Here is a 14,933-nt window from a genome sequence, read left to right as displayed (position 1 = left end):
AAACACCGTCTCCTCTGCCAATAGATTATTCAGCTAAATCTTACACACTGCACATTTAACCAAAAAACAAAGGATGTGTCAGACACGTTGCTTTAATCCCTCAACACAAGAAAACAGATACAAATATAACTAGATTGCATCTTGGCCACCTTGGCACATGCAAGGCAGGAGGTGTACCCACAATTAAAATGCTCATAACTCGGTGAACACATTATTCCCTCATTCCCTATTTCAATGATTGACTCTGACTTTTCTTCTGTCTGACTTAATGAGCTGCTGACAGTCTCACATTTTCTCTCTCTGACTTTATGAGCCGCTAAAAAACACCTGACTGGATGCACTGCAAGTTATAACCATATGGCTATACAGGGGTGTAGCACGACATTCTGGGCCTCATACACAAACACTCGGTGGGCCACCTTCCTCTCTCTATACATGATGTCCCTCACACATACTTAATTTTATTATTATAATTTTCTTTTACAAATTATTTTTCTCTCTTAGGTTGTGACACGCACTGATATATTTTGCTGCTTCTTGGACACTGGTACTATTTTACCCAAGCAGATGTTTGCATTTTGGACTGGTCAGGCAGGAGGTCACGAACCCCCCCACCCACACCCAGATTCCCCCCCACACCCAACCACCCACCCACCCACTATGGCACCCCTGTGGCAATATAAGAGTGGCCCTCTGCCACAGTCCTGCATCACTTGCAGGTGGTTGTACTGCAAACTTCACTTTGCAAATCTGTATCAGAGAGTTCAGTCTCAACTCTTTGCTTTTTCTTCGTGGGTCAGGATGAAGCTGCTGTTGGTTGTTGCTGCTGCTCTGGCCGTGGCCAGCTGTGCCAACGACTCCTCGGTAGACTCGGACTTTCACGCCTGGAAACTCAAGTTTGGTGAGGCAGTGTTAACGCTTCTTTTATCAAATAGAGTATATGTTAACATTTTATCAATAAGGCTAACTGACTTTTCAGGCCAAAAAATTGAAGCTGATATTTGGAGAGACCTTTTGCTCAGATACACTCGACCCAAAATCTAAATCTCCAAAATGATTCAAATGTTTGTGTCTGAAATTTTATTTGTCAGCTAGTGAACTATCTCTTGAAAAATTATAATTTTTCTCGATTCTCCGTCCTCTGATTTTTTCCGTCTCTGGTTGGCAGAAAGATCCTACAACTCTTCATCAGAGGAGGCCGAGCACATGCAAATCTGGCTCAGAAACCGTGAAGTGGTGCTGGCGCACAATGCCAAGGCCGATCAGGGCAACTCCTCCTACCGACTTGGCATGACCTACTTTGCTGACCTGGTATGATATGTCCCTGAATTTGTGTACTAAACACCACCAGTGTAATTTTGTTGCAGTGAGATTATGACAAAACTGTGATCAACATTTTGGATAAAGTAACTCTCTGAACTTTTGTCCTTCCTCACCAGGAACATGAGGAGTTCACACGAAGGCTCTCTCGAGGCTGCCTGAGCTTTTTCAATGCTTCTAGGTCTCGCCGGGGCTCCACCTTCCTGCGGATGCTTAATCTCCCCAATCTGACTGAAAGTGTGGACTGGAGGGAAAAGGGCTACGTCACTCCCGTCAAGGATCAAGGGGCCTGTGGCTCCTGCTGGGCCTTCAGTGCAGTATGTAAAACCCAACTTGCCACCTGTTTCTACAACATGCTCTCTGTCACCAACAGAAACAAACTCACCTGCATCACACACACTGCTTCTAAAATCACTGGACTTCCCACATCCAAAATAACAGACCTGAGCGACAGAGCCATTGCATGAACAGCACTCACCAACATTTAAATGGTGAAGGGCCCAATTCAGCAGGAGCTTCATACCCTCTGTCATTGCAGCAATACATGACACTACACTTGTACATGTTTGATGTTGCATGTCATGTTTTGTGCAAGCGGTGGGTTGCCTCTGCAGTAATGTGTCCTTCTGTGTTGATTGTACTGAAATAATTTCCCCCAAGGGACAATAAAGTCCAAGTCTTCTGTCCCAGTAACTCAAATGTTTTTTGTCACAATTATATTCCACTCTCTTCCAGACTGGTTCGCTGGAGGGTCAGCACTTCAGGAAGACAGGGAAGCTGGTTTCCCTGAGTGAGCAGCAGCTGGTGGACTGCTCTGGTAAATATGACAATTCGGGCTGCAATGGAGGCTTAATGGACAATGCCTTCAATTACATCAAGGACAACGGAGGTATAACCACCATGGACTCCTACCCATATGAGGCTAAGGTAAACAGAAAACTGTGTGTATTACTTACATCATTTGAATGCAGCTACTGCATACGGTCTCAAACAACATTTGCCATTGTCATGCTAAGAAAAAAAAAAAGGAATTGGAGAGATGTGCAATACTGCCATCTTGTGGACTAAACCTTTTGAACAACTAAACTCTGGCTGGCTCTCAGTACAAAGTCTACATTGACCGTTTGAAACGTTCTCTCATTTGCACCCATGACGTGTCAACATGGAAAATCAAATAGATTTGCTCTCATTTCTTTTACTTTTGCCATTTGCCACATTTTGTAGTATTTTTATCTGCAGTCTTTGATTTTATATGACCTTGTATTAATTTGCTTCTTGTCATTGATGTTCTATATTGTTGTTATTATTTGTCCTCTTTTTAAGCACTTTGTATTGCCTAATTTTAAATGTGCTACATAAATAAAGTTATTAATATTATTATAATGTTGTCTCTGAATTAGGACAAAGAATGCCGTTTCGACCCTGACACCATCGCTGCCACATGCACCGGCTACAAAGATATAACACAAAATGATGAAGACAGCCTAAAGGAGGCTGTGTATGCCATTGGTCCCATTTCTGTGGGCATCAATGCTGCTTCGGATTCTTTCCAGTTATATGAATCAGGTCCATACAACATCCTTTTCAAACTCTGGAAGAAATGTGAAAACTATTTATTTATCATACAAGCTAATTTGACTAATGTATGCGTATTTCAAGGGGTGTATGATGAGCCGGGTTGCAGCGCAGATTTGGACCACGGTGTACTCATTGTGGGTTACGGCACTGAAGATGGCAAAGACTATTGGCTGGTCAAAAATAGGTTGGTACACAAATATATTGAACTGTGGGCTCCTCTCCTGCATGTTACAACTGTTACAGCTGAGACAGTAAACTCAACTAAAATGTGGTGAATCTCAGCCAAGATGGTTTTTAGCCTCTTTTCACTGCTTCACTATTTTTTTTGTTTTTGTAGCTGGGGTGAATCCTGGGGAGACAAGGGATACATCAAGATGAGAAGGAACAGTGGGAACCAGTGTGGCATCGCTTCTGCAGCCAGCTACCCCCTGGTCTGAGAAGGTGAGGTCATGAGCCCTCCTACTCTCTTCTGTCTTTCTCTTTGCTATTTAAATGAAACGTGTAGGTGTGTGTACACAGATATACCTGAAAGTGTGTGTATGTGTGTTTGTACTGGGCACTAACTGGTTGTTGTTTATTGTATTTACAGGACTTTCTTCTGCGACACATCATGTACTTTAGTTTCCTTAAGAAGCTAAATTATCACTCGACTGTTGTTGACTTTTGGACTGAGAGTCTCTGTACCATGGTGTACTTTTAATTCAATTACTTCTTTTAAAATTGAGATTGTAAAGAAATGTAAAGAAATAAAAGCTTTTACTTGAAAAGATACTTGTGATGTTGTTCCTTTAATTGTCTGTTCATATATCAAAGAGGTTTCGCTGATATTCTTACTTGTACATGTTGCCTGGAGGTATTTGACCAACACTGGTTTTTTATCCCTTTAGCTCAGAGTTTTCACAATTTAAGGCGCCGTGACCTCCTCTTTTACATTTACAGAAACTGTGTAAAGAAGTGAAACTGTCTATTACTGACAAACTGTGTACCCTATTTGTATAATTTCTAAATGATTCATGAATATGCAAACTCCTCAAGAATCCCAGTACACAAAACTTCAGCTCCCCACACAGTGAACTTACTAAACCGTTTGCCCTGAGTCGAGGCTTATGTGTTCAAGGAAGTGAAATCATATTTGCATAGCACCTTTCTAAACCGAGCTTACAGAGTCTGTGCTCTGTGCACACATATATAAAAAGGCTTTTTAATGTTACAGATATACTTTACTCATAGTTTCCTGAATGTGTGCACGTCAAGTTGGTGGAAAACGTCTCTTGAAGAAAAGTTGTGCATTTATGGAAAGCATATTTTTAAAAACTGATTTCACCCTCATGTCTCAAAGCTCTTTATCATGTCTGTGTTTGATGCTTATGTCAGTTACGACTAAAACCAAAAAAATACAGTAAATCAAATGTAGGGAATCAGAAATGTGAATGCGCTTGGGTGTGTATTATATGTATATTAATATTACTGAAGGGCAAACTCATTATTTTGCAACAGAAGAAAAAAATTAATATCTCAATATTCGTCAAAGTCAATAGAACTTCAGTCAAATGTGGAAGTGACTTATTTTTAAAAGCTTTTGAGAATATTTGATTTATACCGTTTCTAATTGTTTTGTTTTAGTCATTTTAAGTTTATTTTACTATTATTTGCAAGTTTTTAACATAATTAATAAAAATGGTATATAAATTAAATGTATTGTTATTGTTATTATCATAAAGGAGAGTGGGTGACACAATTTCCAATAACACATGATCATTCAGGTAAATCCCTTGAACAAACACTCAGTGAGTGGGTGTAATATACCACTGACATTTCTGAGAAATTGAAACACACTCCACCTTGAGTGTCATAATTTCAAGAGTAAGGTTTCAACAAGGCGGAAATTAGTACATGTGTCATTGTTGCTGTGTGTTTTGGCTTTGTTCTTTGAGAGAATTCCCCATCCCTACGTGACCGGACATTTTCGCACAAACAGACAAGACTGTGCTGCTTCTTTATGTGGCTGTAAGATTTCAAGGGAAGTGAGATCATAATGCTGATGTTCCTCGTTTTGGTTAGGTTGAAAAATACATTTACCAGAAAACTGGCATCATGCGGACACAACACATGACTTTGTCATTCCCTGTTTCAATGATTGACTCTTCCCCTTTTTTCTTTCTCACTTAATGAGCTGCTGACAATCTCACTTTTCTCTCTCTGACTTTATGAGCCGCATAAAGAAAACCCCACCTGACTGGATGCACTGCAACTCATAAACATACACAGCTGTATATAAGAGTGTCGCTCTGGTTTGGCCCTGCATCACCTGGTGGTTGTACCTTAGACTTCACCGTACAAATCGACATAAGGGCAGGTAAGAACACACACACACACACACACACACACACACACACACACACACACACACACACACACACACACACACACACACACACAGGCATACTTCCTGTACTGCTGGTGCACTGCTGCTGCAAAGAAAGACAGACTTTATAGATAAACATAAGAAGGAGTTTGTGGGAGGAATGAAACTGAGATTCATTGAAACCAGGAAATAAAGCTGATTCTGTGCTGGAGTAGACAGGAAACGTTTTTTTTAGAGAGTTCAGTCTCAACTTCAAGTCACATTGGACTTTGTCGCTCAGGATGAAGCTGCTGTTGGTTGCTGTCGCTGCTCTGGCCGTGGCCAGCTGTGCCAGCGTGTCCCTGGAAGACCTGGAGTTCCACGCCTGGAAACTGAAGTTTGGTGAGTCAGTGTTAACTCTTCTCAGAATGTTTTATCTTATTGTCAAATATAGAAGATGTTCCGTCGTCTGAAGAGATTTTGTCTATAAAGCCTACATACTTTATAGGCCTTATGATGTAAGACTTAAATTTAGAGAAACGTGTGCTCAGTTACACTTAAAGGGATAGTTCACCCCAAAAATGAAAATTCACTCATTATCTACTCAGCACTATGCCGATGGACGAGTGTGCGAAGTGTTTGAGTCCACAAAACACGTTTGGAGTTTCAGGGGTAAACAGCGTATTTGAAGTATTTAGCAACCATTTCTTCAAACGTAAAAAAAAACCTTGTCCACCTCCACACTGCTCCTGTGGTGTCATCCAAGTGACTCGAAACAGCATCATTTACAACCTGTTTTTAGTCTAAATGTCCTCTGATTTTTTCCGTCTCTGGTTGGCAGGAAGATCTTACAACTCTCCATCAGAGGAGACTCACCGCATGCAAATCTGGCTCCAAAACCGCAAACTGGTACTGGTGCACAATATCATGGCCGATCAGGGCATCAAATCCTACCGCCTTGGCATGAACTACTTTGCTGACCTGGTATGATACATGGCTGTTTATCGCGCCATTTGTTGACTTTTTACACAAAACACATTGTCCTTTTTGCAGCAGCAGCCACAGCAAGATCATGACAACACCGTTATTGACATTATGGTAAGAACGGCTCTCTATTTTTGTCCCTCCTCCCCAGGAAAATGAGGAGTACAAGCGTTTGATTTCTCAGGGCTGCCTGGGCTCCTTTAACGCTTCTCTGCCTCGTGGTGGCTCCACCTTCCTGCGGTTGCCTGAAGTCACTGAACTGCCAAAAAACGTCGACTGGAGGGACAAGGGCTACGTCACTGACGTCAAGGACCAGAAGGAGTGTGGCTCCTGCTGGGCCTTCAGTGCAGTATGTAAAACCTTTTTTTTTTTGCTGTTCCAGTAACACAGATGATTTGTTTTTCTGGTCTCAAATGAACTTCACCCTCTTCCAGACGGGTTCGCTGGAGGGTCAGAACTTCAGGAAGATAGGGAAGATGGTGTCCCTGAGTGAGCAGCAGCTGGTGGACTGCTCTGGTAACTATGGCAACGAGGGCTGCAATGGAGGCTTAATGGACAATGCCTTCCGTTACATCCAGGTCAACGGAGGTATAGACACAGAGGACTCCTACCCGTATGAGGCTGAGGTAACAAAAAACTCTGGTTTGGTTGAAATAACAATGTGCATTCAATGTGGGTGTAAGTCACTTTATTTGAATGCAGCTACTGTAAACAATCCAAAACAGCCATTTGTCATTATTGATCTAAGAAGACAGAGTAGAAGTGAGTTGAGAATGTGTTTTTTGTTTTATGTGAGAGATACTGCCACCTTGTGGACACAACGTTTTAAACAACTAAACCCTGGCAGGCTCTCAGGTCAAAGTCTACAAGAACTATTCAATATCTCTTGGGTTTGATGTGTCAACATTGTAAAACTAATATGGTAATTGTTTGTCTCTATTACTTAAGTTTCTTTTGTCCTTTCCTTTTTGCCGTTACTTTTAAAGATACTACACAATTTATCTGCTTTCTATGACTTTAAAAGTATTAATGTTTGTTTTGGAAATGTGCCACATAAATAAGGTTATTCATAATATTATAATGTTGTCTCTGAATTAGGACGGACAGTGCCGTTACAACCCTGCCACCATCGGTGCCAAATGCTCCGGCTTTGTTGATATAAAACAAGGTGATGAAGACGCCCTGAAGGAGGCTTTGGCCACCATTGGACCCGTGTCTGTGGCCATCGATGCTTCTCATGAGTCTTTCCAGTTTTATGAATCAGGTCCATACAACATCCTTGTAAGAAATATGAAAAACTATGTACTTACCAATCTACGAGCCTGACTAATGTGTGTGTGTTTCCAGGAGTTTATGATGAGCCGGATTGCAGCAGCACAGAATTGGACCACGGTGTTCTCGCTGTGGGATACGGCAGTGACGGCGAACATGACTATTGGCTGGTCAAGAACAGGTAGATACACATATTGAAATGTCAGCTCAGCCAGGATGACATCAGCTTCTTAAATCAATACTTAATTACTGCAATCACTTTTATTAGTATATCAGTGTTTTTAAATTCGTTATGCTGTTGTTTTTCGACAATGATTCAGTTCTATATAAAGCAGCTGAATATGGTCGGTGATGTGTGTTTGTGTAGCTGGGGTCTATCCTGGGGAGACAAGGGATACATCATGATGACCAGGAACAAACACAACCAGTGTGGCATCGCTACTGCATCCAGCTACCCCCTGGTCTGAGAAGGTGAGGTCTTGATCCTTCCTACTCTCGTCTGTGAAACACACAGATAAACCTGAAACTGTGTGGTTGGGTGTTTTTACTGTGCACTAACTGCTGGTTGTTTATTGTACTTGCAGGTCTTTCATCTGTGTCACATAATTCACTTTAATTTCATAAAGAAGCCGACTTATCACTTGAATGATGTTTTTCCTGTTTGAACTGTACCCTGGTGCAATTTTAATAGAATGACTTTGATTGTAAATAAATGTGAAGAAATAAATGTTTTTTCTGTCAGAGAAAAAAAATTCAAACCATTGTGTGTTTGTTGCTTTTTTTTTATTGTCCTTTCATCCATCACTGTGGCTTCGCTGATATTCTGGGACTTGTAAATAGTGCAGTGTTATTTGGCCATTAAAGTTTGCCTCCGCGACACAAAGGCAAGGCCGCCAGAGGATGATAAACTAAGAATAATAATAAATTTAGTTAATGTATTACTTGTTGGCTGGAGGTGTTTTGCCAACCTTTAGCTCAGAGTTTCTCGATCACATTTTAATGACCTCATACAGTTATTAATTTGCCCTGTGAATATATCTGCAATGGATCATGGTTATTATTTCCGTACGCTTTGTTGCTTTAGATCAATATAGTGTGAACGTATAAGAAATTCAATTTGTTTATTTAATATGATTAAAAGCGTACAATCACAGCAGTGGTAGGACTGATAATCTGTGTTCTTGGGTTTATGAGTAGAAAAATATCTTTAGCTGCATGAAGCATATGTGCATGTATGCAAACCACAACAGGTGCCCATACTGGCTGTGCAGTTGTCTGTGGCTTGTTGCTGCAGTAGTATGCAAATGTACATTATCAATCTTGCAGCTGGTGCAAAGAAATGATTGTGTTTCAGAGAAAAAGGTACGACAAGGTTGAAGTAGGGACACCCCCTCGCTCATCTGGTAGCGAGTGCAGCCCACATGTGCAGGCTGGAGTCCTCCTACACATGTGGAAACATCTGCACTATTCACGCACTGTTCTGTCAATAAAGACGATCAAAAATAAAAATGAATTATGGATGGATTCTCATGTTTTTATATTGTTGTTACAATATAAAGACTAGCGGTTTGTTGGTCATTTAGTTCTCATCTTGTCCATGTGCTATGTGCCTTTGTTTTTGTCTGCGCATAAACTTCTGTATTTGTTATCTGTATGATTTCTGACATCAAACTGCCAGGGACTGCGGATGAAAACCAGCCTTTACGGCTAAATCTTTTTGGGGGAAAATTCATTTTATCCATAAGTCTCATCATATCTGTCTTCGATGCTTGTACCAGTTTAGACTAGAAACACAAAGGCAATGGGCAGGAAGTTTCAGAAGTGGAAAATACATTTTAGGAAAAGTATTATCTCCTCCTTGCTGCTTTCTGCTGTCTTTGTAGTTTGTGTTGGATTGGATGGCTTTTCCTTTCTTTTTTTAATCTTCCCTGACACAGTTTTACTTTCTGTCGCATTCTGTGGTTTGTGAAAGGTTATCTCAGATTCATTCCTCACATGCAGGTACAGGTTCGCAGAGTAAGCAGAGGTACAAGTGAAAGGAGATCTGACAGGCAAATAGGAACATGAGACAAAATGGCAGAGGCAGAGAGAGTCTGAAATTATAAACTCTTGACTGATGCGGTAAAAAAAAAAAAAATGATTATATGGATTTTAGAGAAATATCTCGGCAGGCAGTATTTTGACCTCTATTACTGTCAAAATATTTTACAGTCTGACTTTTTAGCTGTCAAGAACATCCGCTCATCACATCTACCCAGCCTGAAACTTGATCCAGCCAATCCTTGATAATCGGTGTCCATATACACTGTGATTATGACACTGCAGAACAGCAGAAATTAAAGAAATCTATTTTTTTTATCTTCGTCTTTCAAAACCAACGGAGGGAATATTAAAATGTTTTATCATGTACAATACAAATCTGGGATTTGAGACTACTTCAAATGCATTATACTCATTCGATGAGCCAGTGTTACGTTGTTATTGCTGCAAACTATAAAGTTGTTGATTCCCATCTTTACTGTAATTTGACCTTTTCTATCTATAGCACAAAGATGAACACAAAGCTATAGATCGTGTTTGTTCCATCCTCTTGTGTCTTGGTTTGGTCAGTCACTTTAATTCTGTTGCAGTTCAGTAACAGTAACCATCATGTAGTTTTCTTTTAGGGCCCAGTTAAGTTTATGTATATATATATATATGTCCCTATTTGTCATCACCATCAACAAGGAGGTTATGTGATGTTTGCTTTTTAGTTTGTATGTTTGTTTGTAAGCTTGTTGATAAGATAACACAGAAAACTACTGAGCGGATTACTCTGAATCTACTACCAGGTGGAAGAATGCCGTGTGGGTGAGGGAAGAACCGGTAAAATGTTGGTGTGGATCCGGATCAGAGGGAGGATACAGTGACTTTAATCACTTTTTCGTTCTTCTCACTTTTCTGATAAACAAACACTCACCTTTTTTCATCTCCACTCCTGTTTGGATGGATGGATGGATTCCCCTGGTTTTCATAGACTGCTTTTCTTTTCCTCCGCAGCTCTGGCCTCGCTCACTCCTTCCACACACAGTGTCCCTGTTCAGCTGTACAACATCCTTGTCACCCTTATTGAGGACACTGATTAGCTTCAACCTAAGTTGGCGTTGTAACATTGTTTCCAGGGTAACACACACATATATGGGCCAGATTTGCAATACTCACACCAAAATGTGTGTAATCCCATAATAGAATCCGAGCTTCTTTCAACCTTAATTTGTAATGCTTAAGGCTTTTGCATGTAATCCAGCTAAACAGCAGTACTTAAGTCATTATTCTTACATCTCCATTGAACCTCGAGGCAGTGGAAGGTTGTTTCACTCATCTGTAATCCATGAAGTCAGCTATAAATAAATCTACAATGCTCGAAATTATTTGGGCTCACTTATCATGGGCTCTTCAGTTTTACAGCGCGTAAGACAAAAGAAGTTAAGGACCAGATGATGCTGCATTTAGGATCTGCCTTTAAACATATTTATATATAATGTTCTCTAATTTCTATAAAAAATAACTTCGACTTTGCTAATAAAAGTTGCCGGGGAGAAAATAACTGTTAGGCGGATAACATCTGTTTTAAATCATTCACAAAAAGTTGCTCTAAATGTAATCAACCCCGTAACACTCGGCGCTTGTAATTCGCCCATTCTAAATGTCACATTAGGTCTGGTTGTGATAACATTTGACGGGAGGTGGAGAAACACCGAGCCGGGGATACAGTGAGGGGGAGAGCGTATTAGGGATTTAATCAGCCTGTGTGACACAAAATGTGACCTCGACGTCTTACTTTTTTCCACCCTGAGCAGCAGCAGCAGCAGCAGCAGCAGCAGCAGCAGCAGAGAAGTGCTGTGTGGAGGCAAACAGGCTAAGTCAACTTAATTGAAAGAGAGATTTAAATTATCTTTTGTCAGGCGAGTCTTGTAACAGAAGACCTGAAAAAACAACAACAAAAAAAAAACATCCCCGCCATTTTTTTTTATCAACAAAACACTATGATATGTGTTCAGCCAATTAGGCCTGAATGATTGTTATCCAGTGATGTTATCGTCATCATCTCCTTGGTTGTATGTGAGTTTATTTCTTTGAGAGTATGAAGGAGGCCATTAGAAAGTGGAAATGATGAAAAATCTCCCAGACGGAGACAAAGGGAGACGGGGGGGAGGGCGGGGAAGAGGTGAGGCAAATTAATTGGTTTTGCTAAATCCTCCTCAAATAGCAGAAGCCAATGTGGTTCCACAAAAGGCCATTACCAGTAATCAATTTAAATCTCTTTTACCCTTCCCAAGGAAACCAATTAGGCAATTTAATTAGGCTTTTTTGATTCGCAGCATAGCCGCGGCACACGGGTGGATCGTCCAATTCGCTTCCTGCGGAGAAGGACAAGTGAAAACACTGGGAGGTGTTGCTGGAACAAACAAAGCTATTGATATGAGGCCGGCTGAGGGATCCGGGGGATGAGTGAGGAGGAGATGCGGGGAGCACGGCAGGATTCATGAATCTGGATTTTTTGGTTAAGAGAAAACACTAACAACCTGCTGCGTCTGTTCGACTCTGCCTCTATAATTAAAGTTTAGTTCAAGCTGCAGCTTTTGGCCAAATCTACATCTTAAGTTTAGCTTCCCAGTAAATGTGACTCCGCATTTTGAGCAGCTGATCACTCATTGCTGGAGGTTTTTGTCTGGAGAGGCTCTTTTTTTTTTTATTATCACCACGAGATGGCAGCACTTGACTGCTGATGATAAAGTCAGAAGTCCGAGGCGTTGTGGCCTGGAAGTCATGCAAAGCTCGGGTTCAAAGTCAAATGTACTGCTTTGATTCACATGTCCCTGGAATGCACATGCGACACACACACATGCAAACATCTATGTATCCACACACACACACACACACACACACACACACACACTGAGAGACTGCATTTCCCTGCACCAGTGAATCCATTACAGTGTAACAATGCACAAGGCGCACACTGAATGTCTGCTTAATCAACAATGTCACCGCACAATTTCAGTATATTGGCTGTTGGGTTGGTACGGAGGAAAGTGTCAGTCAGCCGTGTCTCCCATCATAACGAACAAACAGCCGCTCCTATGGGGATACAGACGTGGGCCGTGTTTCTGCGCCTATGTGTTATCCCTCCATCTCCCATCACCCTCTCTGTCTGCATGCATGTGTGCAGCTCCTTGTGTGGTGTGTGTGTGTGTGTGTGTGTGTGTGTGTGTGTGTGTGTGTGTGTGTGTGTGTGTGTGTGTTTGTGTGTGGAAATTGGATGTCAACCGGTTTGTCATCGTAATGGGGAACACGTGTGATTGTGACAGACAGAAGTTCTGGATGGCCGCACACACTACAGATGCACGCATGCACACACACACACACACACACACACATTGGTCTAAGACACATGTAGGGTGTGAACATGTGAACCGAAGCATAACTTTATGGAAAAATGGCTTAAACAAATAAGTAGGTGCATAAACACTTCTAAAGTGAACCCACAGTGGAGGCTAATCCATTCTCACCCTCCATCTTGCTGTTTTAAATCTTCCCTTCATTATCTTTATCCCCCCTTTTTTCTTTTCCTACTCATTTCATCGCTCCATCCTGCCCTAGCCAGCTGCATTTCTTGGACAGGGCTCCTGGCTGCGGTCTGAGGGAGGCGAGTGAAGCTAACCGTTTGAGAAAAACAGCTCTGGCAAGGCCAATTACACCCAGACAAAGCACTTTGCATGTTATTGTGTTAGGGATTCATGCTTGATTGACTGAATGGGTTCTAATGAGGCTGGGGAACGACGTGCAGGAAAGGAAGAAACACTCCTACGTCTCCCTGATGGATTGATTCACCCGCACGCCGCACGTACACAAACACATGCAGGTGCAAACACACTATTCGCCCATGGTGCACACTTACTTAGAGGTGAGCAATTACGGTACATTGCAATGCACGTGGGAGAATTCTTACAGTGAAGATACAGCCAAATCAACACGAAGGCAAACGACTGCTTTCCCAGGCTGCAGCGGTAAAGTATGTGTGCATCAGTGAGTGTGCGGCACACAAAGAGGAAAGGTACTGCCTCTGCAGATGTGCCTATGTGAGGCTTCACTCCCACTGGCATCCTTTTATAGTATCACTTCACTAGGTAGAGTTTGATATAGCAACAGATGGAATTGGTAAAGCCTACAGCAGTCATAAAAAAAAAAAAAGTCAGACATTATTCTTGTTGGGCCTGTAAAACAGACGCTGGTTTTTATTTCTGTGTTGTGTTGTACGCCCGGCTGCGACTCCACCAACTTTCACATCTTTGAAGTCTTTTTGTTCTCCGCCTCAGCGGGATGGAAGTTGAAACGGGTATTAGTAGCCACAGGCGAATGAAAATAACAAATGCCAAGTGTGACGTGCGCAAGATCACTGTCAACAGAGTACAAATTGAAAATGAAATTAGCTGGTAACCCCGGACCAGGCTATGAATGTTAAAAGGCAGGTATGAGCTGCATGTTGGGAGGGAGACAGGGAGAGAGGTGCACCAGCATACAAATGACTAATCCTTCATTTTCTAAACACACATCTTTAATAGTCAATGAACTGATAGTGTCAGCATATATATCATATGCTGATTTCATTTGATGTGATAGATACTTGAGATACCCAGAGTGTGGAGATACCCTCTTCTTTCTTTACTTCCTCTTCGTTCTCTTGCTTTCACAACTCCACCTGCTCATCTCCTCGTCTCCCGCATCTGTCTCATTCATCATTTCTCGTTGCCCCTCCCCTCCCTCTCAGCTCTCTCCCCTCCCCCTCACCCATCTCCCCCGCCGTACCGGGGTCAGGTTGAGGGGTCAATTGCCCGGGCGCACCACCGAGCTTGCTCTTGAAGGGGAAGCCATGTATCTGTCTTCTCCGTCCTATATTCGTGTTTTATGTCGGCTGACAACTCGCCTCACTTTCACCTGCAGTAACCAACTCAATGCACGTACATGTGTGTGCATGAGTTTCCTCCCTGCACACATGCGTGCTTGCATGTGTGGATGTATGTATCTCTGTGTCCTTTACCTGCCCCTGTCACCCACCCTTGTGTATTTGCCCCTTTATCTCTCTTCCTCTCCAGCACTCTCCACCTTGCCTGTCCATTTTCCTTGTCTGCCCTCCCTCCTCCATCGATAAGCAGTACTAATAAGGCAATTAAAGCCTAATTAAAGAACTCTTCAGGGAGACGGAAGGTCCCAGGCAACTTCATGAAGGTAAAGGGAACGGTGTGTTTACTCATGTCCCCCGTAAGCTCCGTCTCACCCTCTCCTGACCACCACCACAAAGTTTTCAAAAAAGTACAGAGATAATGAAAACCCCGAGGAGGTGTGCACACACAATCTCATCATGTTTATATATTTGACTAAATTTCCAGATTTC

At 41.9% G+C, this 14,933-nt stretch overlaps 1 protein-coding gene across 1 annotated transcript; it reads left to right on the top strand.

Moving 5' to 3' along the window:
• Positions 1 to 699: 699 nt before the first annotated feature.
• On the top strand, positions 700 to 8,256 carry ctsl.1 (cathepsin L.1). The gene is made up of 15 exons (XM_047341702.1): positions 700 to 901; positions 1,169 to 1,311; positions 1,440 to 1,637; positions 2,056 to 2,247; positions 2,721 to 2,886; positions 2,980 to 3,082; positions 3,236 to 3,332; positions 5,479 to 5,644; positions 6,084 to 6,226; positions 6,378 to 6,575; positions 6,661 to 6,852; positions 7,325 to 7,490; positions 7,574 to 7,679; positions 7,866 to 7,969; positions 8,083 to 8,256. Exons 1-14 carry the CDS (start codon positions 802 to 804, stop codon positions 7,963 to 7,965), a joined length of 2,070 nt encoding a protein of 689 aa, XP_047197658.1. The 5' UTR covers positions 700 to 801; the 3' UTR covers positions 7,966 to 7,969; positions 8,083 to 8,256.
• The last annotated feature ends 6,677 nt before the right edge of the window (positions 8,257 to 14,933 follow it).

The sequence above is a fragment of the Hippoglossus stenolepis genome, chromosome 10 (assembly GCF_022539355.2).
Source record: "Hippoglossus stenolepis isolate QCI-W04-F060 chromosome 10, HSTE1.2, whole genome shotgun sequence".
NCBI classification, from domain to species: Eukaryota; Metazoa; Chordata; class Actinopteri; order Pleuronectiformes; family Pleuronectidae; genus Hippoglossus; species Hippoglossus stenolepis.
Note: the sequence above shows the minus strand (reverse complement) of the source record. Positions and strands in the feature narration are given on the sequence as shown.

Bases quoted from the DNA above. Each gene is read 5' to 3' on its own strand.
- ctsl.1 (XM_047341702.1), top strand. From the start codon at position 802: ATGAAGCTGCTGTTGGTTGTTGCTGCTGCTCTGGCCGTGGCCAGCTGT. The intron at 1,312-1,439 runs GTATGATATGTC...CTTCCTCACCAG, and splicing joins TGACCTACTTTGCTGACCTG to GAACATGAGGAGTTCACACG. The intron at 6,853-7,324 runs GTAACAAAAAAC...TCTCTGAATTAG, and splicing joins CCTACCCGTATGAGGCTGAG to GACGGACAGTGCCGTTACAA.